Below are 17,606 nucleotides of genomic sequence, written 5' to 3' on the forward strand. Positions count from 1 at the left end.
TTTCTACAATCATATATAACCTACATGCACTGAGCTTTTTGAATTAATCACTCCTAACAAATTGAAGAAGACAGTGCCAATGAAAAAGGTGCCAAAATGAGATCACTGGGGGAAAAAAATAGATTTGAGCAACTTCAGAGGAATTCCAAAATTTGCAGAAATATAAAAATATTTTAAAATGCTAAAGATGAACTCTCCACCCACCAAACAGGTCTCATTTGTATATTAAAATAAAACACAGAATTTCTTCCCAACTATTTAGACCAGAGATATGTTTGTTGAGCCAATTTGTTTGGCATATACAGTTGGAAAATAAATAAGGCTCATTTTTGCTATTAACATAATTCACAGTCTAAAGATCCACATTATTGGAGAAGCGCTCAATCTACATCTCTTTCTGATGTCACCATCTGGCAAGGATCCAGCTGGCCCCTTTACTTTTTCTGAAAATATTTGGGTTCAAGGATATTCCTGCATTCAGACCTTGAACTAAGGCAAGGCAAGATGTTTTTTTCCCCCAAAACAAAACATCCTGTACAAGCTTTGCAGGGCAACATTGACTTAAAGGGGTCTATTTTTTAGCACTACTCCCACCCTTTTAAAAAACCTTTCCTATCATAGGAAGCATTTACTCAAAAAAAAAGATATCATGTGTGCCAAGTGCTAGAGGAAATTGTGTATTGAATCCATTCAAAAACACTAGTTTCTTATAAAAATATTTTCCTTGACCTGTAGCCAATTCTGAAGTTTATATGGGTTATCTTTTGCGTGAATAACTTTTGAGTATGTTAAAAAGTATCTTGCAATTCTTATATGTTAGAATTGTTTTACATTTATTTCTGAGATTCTTAACACTTGAAGGGACTTTGTGTTTAGGCTTCACATCAGAGTTGAAAGTACATTTCAGTATTCCAGATATTTGCCTTATTCAGCTCTTGGCTTGATTTGGCTAAGGATTCTCAGAACTCGGCCAGATTAGAAACTTCATTGCAAACATGAACAAAGCTTTAAGAGAGCAGCTGATTTGCCCACAGCAGTGCAAAGATGTTAGAGTCTATGAAGTCTATACTTGACTCTCCTTTTGATGACTGTGGGACACAACTGATAAATGTTAATATAATGGTTCCCTTAAACCTGGAAACCCCTGTTTCCTCTCGTGCCAGTCTCAACCTTCACACTTTGGATGAAATGCAATTAAACAATGTACAGTTAGTCCTTGACTTATGACCACAACTGAGAGAAGAATTTATATTGCTAAGTGAGAAATTTGTTAAGTGAGTTTTGCCCCAGTTTACGACTTTTCTTGCTACATTTGTTAAGTGAATAGGTGCAGTTGTTAAATTGGTAACATAGTTGTTAAGTGAATCTGGATTTCCCGTTGACTTTACTTGTCAGGAAGTCGCAAAAGATGATCACATGACTCCGGGACATTGCAACTGTCATAAATATGAACCAGTTGTCAAGCATCCAAATGTAAACCACGTGACCATGGGGATGCTGCAACGGTCGTAAGTGTGAAAAATGGTCATAAATCACTTTTCTCCGTGCTGTTTTAACTTTGAATGATCACTACATGAACTGCTGTAAATCAAGGACTAGCTGTACTCAGGAAAAAAAATATCCATCTTTGGTACAGATATTACTCTAAAGTTCCCATTTTTATGGATAAGGAGAATACATAATGTAATGAGGGTAGCCTGAATCAATTATTTTATATACATATGTGGGTGATATCTGTCTTTCTGTACCTGCCCATAGCATCCGGCGTAGTGGATAAGGCTCGGGTGATCCTTAGAACAACTCAATTCTGCAATAGCTTCTGTTTCACTCACCATCCATCGCACACATTCCAGCTGACCATTCTAAATAAAAGAAAGAAAAGGAAGACTTTGTTTTTTCCAGGTCTGCTTATTTGTGAGCATGCCATCGTCACAACCGCAAGCACATACAAATAAATATCTGTCCTGAGAGTTCACACACCCGGCTATTTTCTTATGTGCTTATTATCATAATGGCACTGATTGCAGACTTATTTACAATTTATGAGTCATTTCTGCCGTGCAAACATCATTTGCTTCTAAGTGGCCTCAGAATTAAAATAGTCTTGAATGCATCAGTGTTTCCTTGATGGCATGTTTGTAAGAATTCTTTTGTAAATATATATTTATTTCACGCAAACTCTTAGTGATCACTGCTGCTTCCCAGATGTTTAGGACTACAGTTCCCACATTTCCCAGACAGGATGGCTGCTACAGCTCTAACACTCTGGAAGCACCATAGTATCCCAATTCATAATGTTAATATTAAAAATAATTTAAACATGGAATTAACATTGTTTAATAAAGTGCAGATTTTGAGGGGGAAAGAAGATAATATATTGATCATAGGATGTTAATTGTTAATATAAAACAATAGTTATATCTGGTAAGGGTATATTTCAGACCCAAAATATCTGCTGCATTTCTCTACAGTTGACATTTTTCCAGTTTTTCTGATTTTGATTGTGGGATCTGTTGTTAGAGAAATCAAAGGGTTAGGCAACTGTGTTTTTAATCTTGATATTCTAGCAAAAATAATACCCACAACCAGGGTTAGAGCATGCTCATTATATATTTGTAGTATTTTCCCACATATTTTTAATAACCGTCCCATGTTAGGTGACACTACTATGACTCTATGGTGCAAGGATGTCCTCCAGCAGGTTTATGAAAATAGGTTACTTTTTGGATAAAATTTAAAGCTTTATTCAGTGTGAGTGTATAAATAAGGATAAACGGGATGAAATAAGTGCTTCTCATGCATCTTTATTTCAATGTGCAACATTGAAAACTAAGACAGCTTGGATATTAAAGCCTTTTCACATTATCTTATGAAAATAAACATGCTCGTTCAAAACCTAGCAGGCATATAAGAACAACAACAAAAAAAGCTATATTCCTTTGCATGCTTATCTGGCAGCAAGTCTCACTGAAGTCCATAGGATTTATTTCTTAGTAGACATGCATATTAATGCATTGAAAAATAACAAATTTCTTCTGGAAAAATGTCAGCTGACAGCTATGAAATACAAGAAAAAAATAACATTTTATAGTATTGCTGACTACTTGTAAAATATAACAGCATACACAGAAGAACTATGTAGCTGAAGAAGACTAGTACAGTATATCTGTTTTGTAAAGTACTGTAATGAAGACAGACAATACAGCAATTAAACAAGATATAATATATTTAAAGAACATTAAGGTCCAATAAAAACATTAAAGATGCCCTCCCCCTCCCAAGAACTATATGTATTGCAAAAAGTAATTTTAGAGATTGATTACTAGATAAGGGCTGAATCATAATGCAGCCGAGCTGCACAAACTCCATAGTATATGTTAATATCTCCCCACCACTGGCAACTCTTATGCAAATATAAGGTCAAGAAACTATAAAGCCCATTTACTGGCAATTTAATGGAAACATTAAACTGAAATCTTTTTGATGGATCTCCCAATTGTACTCTGTATGTAACAGCACCTATAACATAGCTAGTCTTCATTTTCATAGTCATAAATTGCAACTGTTTTAGAAGCGATTCAAAGACAGGATACCCATGTCTTTCTAGATATTTTACTTTGTCATTTTGAAGCAGAAGCTGGTTTATTAGCCTTACTTGCTAATAAAGTAATCACAGCTTTTTATTTTGATGCTCCTATAATGCAGTTACAGTACTTGAAAATAATACTCTACTAGGTACACAGACCTCTATCCAAATTAAGTGTGTATTATACACACTAATATTTCTGCATAGGTTTATCCATGTTCAAAAAATTAGTAAATGTGCATTGGTTTAGATTGCATTCTTATGCAAGCTTATGTAGGTGTAAAATTCTTTGAACATAAGATGAATTATTTCTTTGAGGAACCAAATATTGTGGTTTTCAAATTAATTTTGTATTATTTTTTTGTGCTCGGTCCGATGTGCATGGTTGCTAAAGAACAGCCAGAGAAGAGAAATACTTAAAGGTAATAAAGGCCACAGAGCAGCAATGTTAGCAGAAGGATGGGTCTTTCTCAGTGTGCACAAGTCATTGGCTTAACTGCTGGCCATTTGACAGTATATGTGCCTTTATAGTACTGCACATCTTGTTCTTGTTTTCAGTAAAAAGGTAAAGGAAAAGGTTTTCCCTGTCATCTTGTGTCTGACTCTAAGGGATGGTGCTCATCTCTGTCTCCTGGCTGAGGAAGTCAGCATTGTCCAAAGCTGCTTCTGTAATCATGCAACCAGCATGACTATATGCCATTTGTAACACCTTCCTGCAATGCTGCAGTGCTTCCTTCCCACTGATTGCCACTTTGAGGAAATTGGCAAAATGATGTCTAGTTCATGTTACATGCATCTTGCATGTTACTGAAGAGTGGAAGAGACTTGACTGATTCTGTATTATATGTAAATAGTTCCATTTAATGTATTAACTCTAATTCTCTAAAACTATAACGCGAGGTAAAATGTTTGACAGCCGAACACGCGGGAGTTTTGACAGCTGTCAAAACTCCCGACTATACGCAGGCGCAACCGGTTGACAGCTCTCAGCTGTCAAAGCAACACAAGCCGCCCAGCCACGAGGAACCGAGCTGTCAGACGTTTCGCGAAGCTGATTGGAGCGGAAAGCAAAGCGGGAAAAGACCGGCCGCTGATTGGACCAGACAACCGTTTACAGACTATAAAAAGCCGAACGTCTCTGTTATCTGTTGCTCTGTTCTAAATAAACCTGTTGAAGTTACCAGCTGTCTTGAGTGGTCTGTCCAGCCACTTCACTGGCGACGAAGGTGGGATCCGCTTCCCAGAGCTGAAGTCACGGCCAGGAAGAGAGTTCCAGGCCGGCGGAGCTAGTCGCTGGAAGTTTTAACTTCCATCGCGAAGCGGACCACCGGACCCAGACAGCATGGCCAATTTCGGACGAGTGAGGGAATTCGACACCCGCCACCCCGAGCGATGGGAGTCGCATCTGGGGCAGGTCGAGGGATTCCTCCTCGTCAGCAAAATTACGGACGACAGAGCCAAAGCCGCAGCGCTCCTCTACATCAGCGGTCCACCTGTCTACGATGCCGCTGTAGGGCTCTTCAGCCCCGTGCCGATCACCGAGGTTCCATACACCGAGCTCATCGACCGGCTCAACAAACACTACATGCCGGCCCGCTCGGAACTGTACTGGCGGGTACAGTTCGCCCAGCGAAGACAGCGGCCGGATGAAGCTGCGAACGACTTCATCGCAGGAGTCCGGCACGCCGCGCGGAGCTGCAACTTTCCTGACCTAGAAGATCGGATCCGGGACCAAGTGGTCATCGGGTTGAGGGACGAACGCCTCAAGAAAAAAATCACGTCTAAACCTGATATGACTCTCGCCGAGGTCTCCCAGGAGATCTTGGCATATGAAGACAACCACAGGAAGACCCTCGCCCGAACTACGGCGGAACCCCAAGGAAGCGTCCATCAGGACGAAGCGTCCTTCAGTGACAAAGAATCCATAGACCTGACAGACACCGATGCAATACAACGCCGGATGGAGAGAAGGCAAAATAGACGAAGTGACGGGGGCAGCTGGGAAACCCCCATCGTAACCCCTGTAAAACCTAATGGGCAAATTAGATTGTGCGCTGATTATAAAGCGACCCTAAACTTAGCGCTCAACGCTCACTCTTACCCCATTCCAGCGGTGAGAGACGTCCTCGCCTCCATCCGCTCCGGCGCCATTTTTTCAAAATTAGACCTCACGCAGGCGTACTTGCAATTGCCTGTGACCGATGACACCGCGGTCGCCCAGACAATTGTCACACACCGCGGAGCATTTAAAGTGACAAGACTGCAATTCGGCATTTCGGCAGCCCCGGGCATATTTCAAAGCATCATGGAAAAAACCTTAAAAGGAATCCCCGGGGTTTCCCCTTACTTTGACGATGTACTCATCACCGGAGAAACAGAAGCCATTCTAGCTGACAGATTGTCAGCTGTGCTAGAGCGGTTCAGAACTGCCGGGTTTAAACTAAAGAGAGAAAAGTGTTCCATAGGAGTTCCCTCTACGGAATTCCTCGGGTACAAAATTGACGCCCAGGGCATCCATCCTACCAACGACAAACTTAAAGCTATTCAAGCAGCCCCCAGCCCCAAGAACAAACAAGAACTTCAGGCGTTTTTGGGGCTATTAAATTTCTATCACGCCTTCCTTCCCCACAAGGCTACAATCGCGGAACCACTACATAGATTATTAGATAAGGGCAACCCCTGGACCTGTACAAGCGCACATGAAAATAGTTTCCAGTCACTTAAGAATATCATTTGCAAAAGCTCCACTGTCACCCTATTCAAGGAGGACGCCCCTGTCTGCATCGCTTGCGATGCGTCCCCGTACGGAATAGGAGCCGTCTTGAGCCACCTGGACCAGGACGGCACTCAAAGACCTATCGCATTTTATTCCCGGACCCTGACAAAAACTGAAAGAAATTACGCTCAAATTGATAGGGAGGCACTGGCCATCGTCGCCGGGGTTAAAAAATTTCATGACTACCTGTATGGTAGACCTTTCACTATCTTCACAGACCACAAGCCCCTATTAGGCATATTTACCTGGGACAAAACAACCCCTCAAATATTATCCCCTAGAATCCTGCGCTGGTCCACCTTTTTATCAGCATACTCCTACAAATTAGTATACAAGCCAGGCAGGGAACTAGGACATGCAGACTGTTTAAGCAGGCTTCCTATACAATACCAGGACCCAGACCCAGCCCCCGCTGGCAACATACTTGCTATCGCTGAATTACCAGAATGCCCCCTCACAGCAAAAATCATTGCTGACAACTCCGCTAAGGATAAAACTCTTAGCAGGGTCCTGCGATGGGTCACAACAGGATGGCCACATAAGTGCCCAGAGGAAATGTTCCGGCCCTTTTTTACCAAACAATTAGAGCTAACATCACACTTAGGCTGCCTATTATGGGGAAACAGGGTGGTGATACCACACAAAAACATACAACAAACATTAAAAACCCTTCACGAAGGACACCCGGGAATGGTAAAAATGAAGCTACTTGCTAGAAGCTATGTGTGGTGGCCAGGGATCGATAAGGACATAGAAGAACATGTAGGGGGATGCTACACTTGCCAATTGACCAGAAGCGAGCCGCCCCACGCCCCAGTCCACAAATGGGAAACTACAAAAAACCCATGGTCCCGCATCCATCTAGATTTCGCTGGACCAATACGAGGGCAGAATTTCTTAATAATTGTTGATAGTTATTCTAAATGGCTCGAGGTGATACCCCTCAATAAAATTACAACGAACTCCACTATACAAGCACTTAGAAAAGTTTTCGCAACACATGGCCTTCCTGACATCATAGTTTCTGATAATGGCCCACAATTCACTTCTCGTGAATTTCAGATGTTCGCTTCAAGGAACTGTATTAGACTGGTGACGTCAGCGCCATTCCACCCATCGACTAATGGCATGGCAGAAATAATGGTAAGGTCCAGCAAAGAGGCACTTAAAAATTTATAAAAGGAAACTGGCACCAGCGACTCAGCCAATTCCTCCTGGCCCAACACACAACACCTGGCACCACCACAGGGAAAACACCAGCGGAGCTACGGTGGGGCAGGAGGCTAATAACAAGGTTAGATCGATTGCACCCAGATAGAACATCAAATGACCAAGAACCACCAACACCATCACCACGAACCTTTTCACCGGGCCAAACCATCTGGGCCAGGAGTTACACCGGCAACCAAAAATGGATACAAGGGGTCATAATAAAACAAACAGGACCCATCTCATACTTAATTCATTCAGACACACAAGGACAACTGCGGCGACACGTTGATCAGCTACGGAACCGCAAACCACAAAACACACCCCCACCAACCCACCAACCCTTTATACCCCCCTTCATGCCAGACGACCCGCCCCCAACTTCCGACGAGGCTAGACCACAACTACCGCAGGAGGAAGGGGAGCCTGAAAATGAGATACCCCCTCGGCGATCCAGCCGAACGAAGAAAGCACCTGCCTACCTACAGGACTATGAATGGGGAGGCAGCAACAAACACACGGGGGTGAAAACGATCCGGGGGAAGGGTAAGGGGTGTATTATATGTAAATAGTTCCATTTAATGTATTAACTCTAATTCTCTAAAACTATAACGTGAGGTAAAGTGTTTGACAGCCGAACACGCGGGAGTTTTGACAGCTGTCAAAACTCCCGACTATACGCAGGCGCAACCGGTTGACAGCTCTCAGCTGTCAAAGCAACACAAGCCGCCCAGCCACGAGGAACCGAGCTGTCAGACGTTTCGCGAAGCTGATTGGAGCGGAAAGCAAAGCGGGAAAAGACCGGCCGCTGATTGGACCAGACGACCGGTTACAGACTATAAAAAGCCGAACGTCTCTGTTATCTGTTGCTCTGTTCTAAATAAACCTGTTGAAGTTACCAGCTGTCTTGAGTGGTCTGTCCAGCCACTTCAGATTCTCCATTAATTTCTGTGTGCCGCTCAAGGTACTGGTAATCATCTAAAATAGTCCGATACGGTATACAACTAGATTTTTTTGTGGGACCACTTCTATCCAAGGATATCTATTGGCCCCACCCATTCTAAAAGGCAGGCAGATTTCGAATCCCTTCTTTAAAATAGGGCTATTCAAAAGGTATGCCTTTTTTCTAGATATGCCTGTCCTTTGGAATGATTTTTCAATAAATTTTCAATTGGCATTTAGAAAGACTTTAAAAATTTAAATTTTCACCCAGGAACTGGCCTGGGATAAATGAATTCCTAATCAAGAAAGGTATGAATATAAGACAGATCTTCAACTTAACTTATTATTACTATCTCTTCACAACAGTGTGAAATCACAGCTGCCAGTTCTTTAGCAAACATTGGCCTTTATACTCATTCTTCCCAACAACCTAGGATGACATAATGTATTAATGTAGTATATATGGGAATCTAAGCAATGTGATCTTTTGAAATTGAGAGATGGGAATTTTGTCAATGTACAGATTTTCTAAGTGCCATCCAAGATTTTACTAAGTGTCAATCATTACTGGGAGCACTATGGCCAGTTTATGCCATAATCTTTCAATTTCTGTTTTCAGATCTTGATATTGTGTGATATTTTCCAATTTTCCACACTTCCCTTTTTTAAAGCACAATTATATCTGGTATATTATAAGTGAAGATCTTTATGTTCACACTAGTTTTTCATTTCATTCTTATGATTCATTCAATAATGTGGCCCACATGATTATGTTTGAGCAAATGTCTATTGACAAATGGGCAGCCTGTCCCTTAAATATCATAGAACTTTATATTACCTTTATTGCTAAGCCTGCTGGAGTTAGCTGCTCATTGTTCCGCTCATTCAGGCAGTCTTCACCCATTAGAGAAGTAAGATGCTGTAAGCACTCAGCATGCCCTCTTGATGCTGCAACATGTAAAAGATTGTTGCCACTTTCATCGTGGATTTTGTCCAGATTGTCTGCTGCAAGGTGGGGCTGTGCAAAAAGATAAAAACTGGAAGTGTTAATTCAAGGTTAGCTTTCTTAGTTGCTCCTAAATTTGTTATATTAGAAAATACAGATTATGTTTTTTGGATGTTTTTATACAGGTAGATACATAAGCTTGTCCACCATGGTCAGAACTTATGACAGTCATAAAATGGGTTGGTCATACAAATGACCCATTTTTATGACCTTTTGTGCAGCTGTTGTTAAGCAAATCACCAGGGTCATTAGGGGAACACTATGGCTGTTATGTGAGCTGACTGTTTGCTATGGGTATGGTTTTGCCAAAACCCGGACGTAAATGCTGTCTTTTGGGCAAAACCATTACAAACTGCAGTCATGTAATTTTGGGACCTTGCAATTAGCTGTAAATGTGGCCCAGTTGCTAAACCCTTGGATTACAGTCACGCGAATGTGAGGGGGGGTCTCAACCCCTGTAACTTTAAATCTGAGCTATAAGTGCCCCCAGCTAGGTCTGCTAGATGTGCAAACAGTTGCTAAGTGAGCAGTGTAAGTCAAGAACTATCTCTATGTAATTGAACAATAAGTCATTTGTGAAATTTAAATACATCATTTTTTAATTTCTAGAAGTTATTCTTGAGAGCCAGACCAGGAATGGACAATTTTAAATGACCAAAAACCATACTTTGGAAAATTTCTACCTTTTTTCCCATTGGTGTTCAAAAGTTGCAGGGTTGTGATATAATATTATATCATATTATACATGAAGAAGGAGTAGGACCCTTAGGCTCTTTTCACTTTGAAAGCTTTTTTTAAAGAAAAAATTATCTAGGTCTAAACCCATCTAAGGTTTAATATATCATGTTTTCTTTCCACAAAAAATCAGTAGGAAATTCATCATGGCTTTGCTGAGTTTTGGCTGCATGGTCCAGTAAGGATTTTAAGGACAATACACTATACGGCTAGTCCTTGACATACAGCAGTTCATTTAGTGACCATTCAAAATTACAACAGCATTGAAAAAACTGACTTATGACCATTTTCACACTTATGACCCTTGCAGAATCCCCATGGTCACGTGATTTACATTTGGATGCTTGACAACTGACTCATATTTATGATGGTTGCAATGTCCCAGGGTCATGTGATCATCTTTTGTGACCTTCTGACAAGCAAAGTCAATGGGGAAGCCAGATTCACTTCACAACTGTGTTACTAATTTAACAACTGCACTGATTCACTTAACATCTGCAAGAAAAGCCATAAAATGAGGCAAAACTGACTTAACAAATGTCCCACTTAGCCACATAAATCCTGGGGTCAATTTTGGTTGTAAGTCGAGGACTACCTGTGCATGGATTGGAAAACTGATTTGTATTATCTGTATAATTATAATTATACAGTATAATTATAATTAATTATCTGTATAATTATAATTATAATTATCTGTATAATTGTCATTTTATTTATATACACCATATGTCCCAGGATGTGGGGGAGGCTTGAGCTGCTTTTTCCATGTTCTTGAATGGTCTTCCCTTAGACCAGAGGTCTTCAAACTTGGTCCTTTTATGACTTGTGGACTTCAACTCCCAGAATTGCTCAGCCAGGCAGAATTGCTCAGCCTGGCTGAGGAATTCTGGGAGTTGAAGACCACAAATCATAAAAGGGCCAAGTTTGAAGATCCCTGCCTTAGACTTATCCCCTTCTTGCTGAATTTTATGACATTATTGAAAACCAAATTATTTCTGAGGGTATATTCTTGATCTATTGTATTAAACCATTTTTAATACTTTTTGTACTTTTTCTCATCACTAAAATTCAAGTTATTTCTACTTATTATATAATTTGGGAGCTGCTGATAGTCATTTGACTACAGTGGGTTATAAGTTTAGTAAATGAAACAAAAGATGCCCTAATTTTCCAGATTTAAATCTTCCAAAAGACTTAATGTGAGCTGCCAAGCTTGGAAAAGACCAAATGGTATATTCTCCATTTATAGCATTTTCTCTTCTCCACCCTAATCTTACTGTTTATCTTATATACATTTAAGCATTACTTGTCCTTCAGGAACAAAATCCAAACCCCATCTGCACAATATCCTTTTTAGGAGCAACAAAATGACAACAAAGCAGGCAGAACATTTTTGAATTCTCCATAACTCTTCATGATGTAAGATATTATTTCTAATATTATATGAAGCCTAACATTTATTGCAACTACTGTTAACAAATGCATTTAATCAACAACCATCATATTGAAACTGAATCTGAAGTTCAAACTTCCTAACTGGCTTCTTTCCCACCTTTAGCTTTTTAAAACACCTGACCTAATAAAGCATTCTGAGAAACCAGAAAGCTTTCACACATTTATGTATTGTTTTGAGTGATTCTAATAAAGAAAGTTAATCCAACGGGTATATTTTTTTCCAGATAGATCAATATGGCTAAAACTGTTTATTTAATTTTTTCTTATACATAGGTTCTTTTAACCCTGGCTTCAAAAATAATTAAAGGCTCTCTGTATTGATTTCTCCCTTTGTAGCAGACAATATTAGAAATATTTAGTTCAGCATAAATTGCTACAGTGTTACAGCTTTTATAAGGCAGTCTCATGTATATCGGAATAATTAACTGTTTAGGTAACAGTAATGTCTAAGTATCTAAAGAATCAATGGAACTAGCTTTATATGAACATTGTTAAAAAATGCATCATCAAAAGATTGGAAATAGTGAATTAGAGCTTGGGACTCAATGTCCAATATCATGTGTCCACATATAACCATCTATAACTCTTCAAATAAATGACAGAAAATAATTGGAATGCCCTAGAGGATTAAAAAAACAGTGTTTCCTTCCTGGCTGGTGAGGCATAAGACTGAAAATTAATTGTGTAATGCCAGTCATTTTTTGAAGGCAGAGCTGGTCTAGGCAAGGATAAATATTGATCTACTGTAATACAATAGTCCCTTGTTCCGAAGGGATTCATTTAGAACAACATAACACTACATTCTGTGAATTTATTTTGCGTCTATATTTCATGAGATCAAGCAAAAATAAATGCACAAGCTTATTCCATTCTGTGATTGTAACATCTATCCTGCATTTTTGCCAGTTGCATTAGAATTTAGTGACACTATTACTGTTTTAGGATTAACATCATCTTCAGTTTTTCAGTAATAATACGACACAAAAACATCAGCTTACCCCAACAGGGTAAGCACAGCAGTGAATTAAGGTATCACAACTGATATTATTATAAAGAGAATCGCCCCCCTGCAAAAAACACTAAATGGCTGAATAAATAAATGGAAAGAGAAAAGCCAAAAGTGACAGTAATTAAGAACATTTAAATAACTGACAACTTTCGGATGTAAAATATACTGATTTTGGACTCAGCTCCACTGAATTCCAGGGGTTCAATTGAAAAGATATGGTTAGGATCAGCCCATAGTGACACTCAATATTTTTAGGTATTCAGACAAGCTGAATCAAACAATACAGAGAAGAAAATAACACACAGCTTTTACAATTGCAGTCTCATAAATAAGATAGTATGTATTTTTTTATGCTGAATCTAATTAACCACTGTACTGTTTTTGAAAACATTGTCTAGGGAAGTCAAATTAAAACCGTGTATAAAGTGAACAGTGCACATAAAACTTGTTTTCCTTATATCAGCCTTATTCACTTGAGTACTGTTATTTTGGAAATGCCTTTTTTCATGTCTGATCATAAAGCAGGAACTCTCTGCATGGGTTAGAGGACAATGGGGGTTTCTGTGTGAACTCCTGTTCATGAAAGCTGTTACAGTAAGCTGGGATAAGCACTCCTGAATAATAATTAGAACAAAACAGGAGACTCTCTGTTGCTATCACTGGCTTCTAAATAGAAATTGAACTCATTCTGTTAGTAACTAAACAACTGAAACTGTACCAATCTGAAAAACAGAGTTATGTAAATTACAAAAGGTAGTATATATATATTTGGTCAATAAACCTTTCAAAAGATATTTTCACTGCAGGCTACAACCCATGTATATTTCGTGGATTACAAATCATTTGTATGCAAGGAGGGAAAATGTATATTTTTGAATTGTGTCTTGAGTGCCTTATGAATTATTTTAAAAACTTACCAGAAGTGAAATTTGTCCCTCTTTCACAATATTTAAGATGCTCTTAGTTTTTTTCACATCCTCATTATTTTCTTCCGAATTTCCGGAACTGTTCCAGTTCACATTACTGCTCAGTTTGTCATGCTTGCTTTCGGTACTTTGCAGATGAAAAGTCCTTAACTGGCAGTGGGACACAGACTTCTCCATTTTATCAGCAGAAGTCCTACTGAGGAAGCCCTTGCTCTGGGCTTCAGGTTCATGGACTGAGCCACTTTTAACGAGTGGCTGTGGAAATTCACGTTCTTCCACTAATTGCTTATGCTGATCAGCGACAATGGACTGTGCTTTTTTCAACTGAGAGCCTTTCACAGGGGAGAGAACACAGAACTGTGTTGTTCCTGTGGGGGCCTTTTCAGGGTTCCCTACAGGACTGGACTTGCTGCTAAGACCATTCAGTGTGGAATACACATTCAAAATCCGTTTCTCAGGAGCTGCCTTTGTAAAAGCAGCAAGCTGCTGGTTCGACTTAATATAAGGCACATCCAAGATTTCATCCATGTCCAAGTCATAGTGCTCCAGCTCACCAAGCAAAACTCCAGGTTCAACACATTTAGATTTTAGGCTTTCGCCATTACCTGGAGTTTGATCACCATTCTGAGTCATGGATGGAGGATCATTGCTTTTCTTGCAGTCCACCTTCTGATTCTTTTGGTCATCACTTTCATTGTTTTCAGAGCTTTCTGGTTGGTGCTTAAGTGGTGAAACCCTCTTTACTGGTCTGAATTTGCTATACATGTCTGCAATGCCCGTTGGCTTTTGGGTATTTCCAAGGAGCGTTGAAACTCCTGAGCTCCAGTTTGTGGTAGACACTAGAAGATACAAAGACAATTTAGAATGAATCCTCTTCCATCATGTTGTTGCTCATGCTTTATTATCCTGCAAACCTTGAACAAAAACTCCAGAAAATAAGAGTTATCCTTAAGCAAAATACTGTGGAAAGGTTTTCTTAACTATCTTTATCTACTTATCTTTATACATATATGTTTGTAAGCAAGAATTAGGGCTAAATTGCAAAGGAAGTATTAACGTTAATACTTTAATTTCTCTGACAAAAGAAGAGCATTTAGACTTGAATAAAATAGAAAACAAAAAATATACATTGGAAGTTGAACTACTCCTAATTTTCTTCCTTTTTTCCTGGAACATAATTGTGATAGTTTGAAAAGAAAGGAAGGGATTCAGATACCAATTTATATGGGGGCATGTGATAGTAGAAGACATTACAGTTTTTTTTAACAGCCTTAGGATAAAATGTTTAAATCAGTAGATTCTATCATAGCAACATTTATATTAACGCTGAAAGTGGTGTAGTTAGAAATGAAAATTGAGAAAATTGTGTACTTCATTTTATAAGTCATATTTAACATGCAGGACTAGCACAGTAATGCTCCATTTGCAATTCTTTTACACTCATGTGCAGAATCTCTGAGAAACATAATTTTTGAAGAAGCAATTGGAATTGCAGAGCAAACAGTAAAAAAAACTACATACTTAAAACCAGAATCTGATTAGACTTATTATTATGGCTCCAAAAGCCTTTACAATGATATCACTTGATAGTATTTATTACTCTATCAACAAGATGCGACTTAAGAGTTTTACTAAATCCCATTCATTTTAGATATTATTTGTATATTGTGTACAATCTTGGGTTCAAAAGGCAACACTTTTATGAAGGCTTTATTTACATGTGAAATTTTTTCCAAGTGATAGAGGCAATGGATACCACATGTTTCCCAGCTGTTCTTTTCTGACAAAAACCTCTTAAGCTTTGCAAAAATGAATTCTATTCAACACTGTTGAAAACACTTTCTTTGACATACGGATCTATGCAAATAGACATGACAAGGCATCAATATTTGTTAGTTTGAAATTAATTCTTCATCACCTTTAAAGATAAAATTAATATTTCATTTTTTAAAATATCTAATCAAAAAAAGTTCTAGGGTTAGATAGCCTGTGGAATTTATACCGAGAATGACCATACTCTTAGGAAATTGTAAAAAAAGAACCTCCCACAACCATGAAATTAAAAAAGAAAATTCATCCTTTTTTTATTTTTCCTGGACAAAATTTATAGTAACTTGTAGATGAATTCTGCAGAATGTATTTGTCTATTAATTCCAGATCGTGAACTTTGATTTAGACCATTGAAAAGGGACTTAAATTTGCAAATATGGAATGGGACTTTTATCATGATTATCTAGTTTCATTGATTTTAGGCTAATTCTAAAGTCTATACAATATATTCAATTATATTATTTTCTGTATTTAGGTTTCTTTTCTTTCACTATAGAAAGGGTGTTGAATTCATTATACATAATTATCTTGTCTTATTTTCTGAACCTGGCTATTGAGAATGACGGTAACTTGCCTTAAAAAGCAAATTTATACTTCTTACATACTGCCACATTTGATAAATCATAAGTTATGGTTATGTAGACTAGGGTCTTATTTATCAGATAGATGAAATATTATTCTCAGTCAGCAGGTAAATTTTGTGCAGGTTTATAGAGAAAAAAAACAATAACTGAGTTTGAGTAGAAATATAATTAAAATATAGAGTAATAATTTATGCTAAAGCTAAAATCTATGTGAAATAACACAATGACAAGTCCTGTCAGCAACAATCAATGACAATTGATAATTAATCCAGCAAATTTTATGATTATGTAATATAAGAAAGAATGCTGAATTGACAAAAAAGCCAGTTAAAATGCCTTTGGGAAGAGAAGCATTTCAGAGAAGGAGACTTTACTTTTTGAGTTATTACTGCTCTCTTTCATACTAAGAGCTTCACAGACCCAAGCTAGGGTTCGTTACACTGCCTGTTTTTCCCCCCAATATACCTAGCCATAAACTATGGTTTATAAACCACTGTGACTAGATTCAAACCCAAATGTATTATAGCTTAGAATGAAGAGCGTAGTATTTTATTCATTCATTCAAAAACTCTTTACTTCCTTTCAAAAATTTGTCTATAAATAAGACATTGGTTAGCATTGATTTAAGGTTCTAAATAACTACTCACAGACATTACTTTAACTTTTTTTTTGCCTAAAGTACTGTCTACTTTCATAGGTCGTATGTATCACCTGAGAGCCAGTTTGGTATAGTGGTTAAGGCATCAGGCAAGAAACTGGGAGACTATGAGCTGTAGTCTTGCTTTAAGGCCCAAAGCCAGCTGAGGGGGTCTAGGACAACTTGCTGCAGCCACCTTGCTGCCGTCACCTAGTTGCGGCCACTTCACCATGCCCACCTTACTGTGAGATGTCTCGTCCTGACAAACTTGCAACCCTGGTCTTTCCACTCTGGTTTCCAAAGCTGGCCTAGCTTAAGGGAGGTAAAAGTTCCCACCAGCCCATACTCTTCCAAAGGCTTCCTCAGCTCACTTTCCAGCACCCCACACAAAAGGTGGGGAGAGGGGCAAGCAGGAATGGTGACAGGACTCTCTCCCAACAATGCCGCAAAGGCTCTTCCCACTTAAGAATCCAGCCCGGAACAATGACTCCTGCTTAGCCCACCTTTTGCTGTTGGGAATGACCATGTCACCGTGTCACTGACCCTGCTTGCTTCTTTCCCCGCCCAGGAGCCACCAGCATGCTGAAGGAGAGGTCTTTCTCCCCAAGTTTGGATGCAGATGAAAGTCCTCAAGCTCGGAATGATGTATGTGTGTGTATATGTGCATACGTGCAGAACAATGACTACCACTTAGTCCACCTTTCATGGGTGGGGGAATGCTAGAAAGTGAGGTGAGGAAGCCTTTAGAGCAGGGCTTTTCAACCTTTTCACCCATTGTACCACTTTTAGGATATGGAAACATCCGAGTAACACCAGTCGCCCAGAAAGGTGTCAAGAACTTGACTAAAAAAAATATGATAAAGTACAGGTAGTCCTCGACTTACAACAATTCGCTTAGTGACTGTTCGAAG

At 39.0% G+C, this 17,606-nt stretch overlaps 1 protein-coding gene across 1 annotated transcript in view; it reads right to left on the reverse strand.

Moving 5' to 3' along the window:
• Positions 1 to 17,606, reverse strand: part of SNCAIP (synuclein alpha interacting protein) — a 124,633-nt gene that overhangs the window by 26,227 nt on the left and 80,800 nt on the right. Inside the window, exons 4-6 of the mRNA XM_083356252.1 lie at positions 13,636 to 14,483; positions 9,352 to 9,531; positions 1,749 to 1,862 (exon numbers count right to left, since the gene is read on the reverse strand). Coding sequence (XP_083212378.1) covers positions 1,749 to 1,862; positions 9,352 to 9,531; positions 13,636 to 14,483 — 1,142 coding nt within the window. The remainder of the gene's footprint in view (positions 1 to 1,748; positions 1,863 to 9,351; positions 9,532 to 13,635; positions 14,484 to 17,606) is intronic.

The sequence above is a fragment of the Vipera ursinii genome (assembly GCF_947247035.1).
Source record: "Vipera ursinii genome assembly, chromosome: 2".
In the NCBI taxonomy this organism is placed as follows: domain Eukaryota; kingdom Metazoa; phylum Chordata; class Lepidosauria; order Squamata; family Viperidae; genus Vipera; species Vipera ursinii.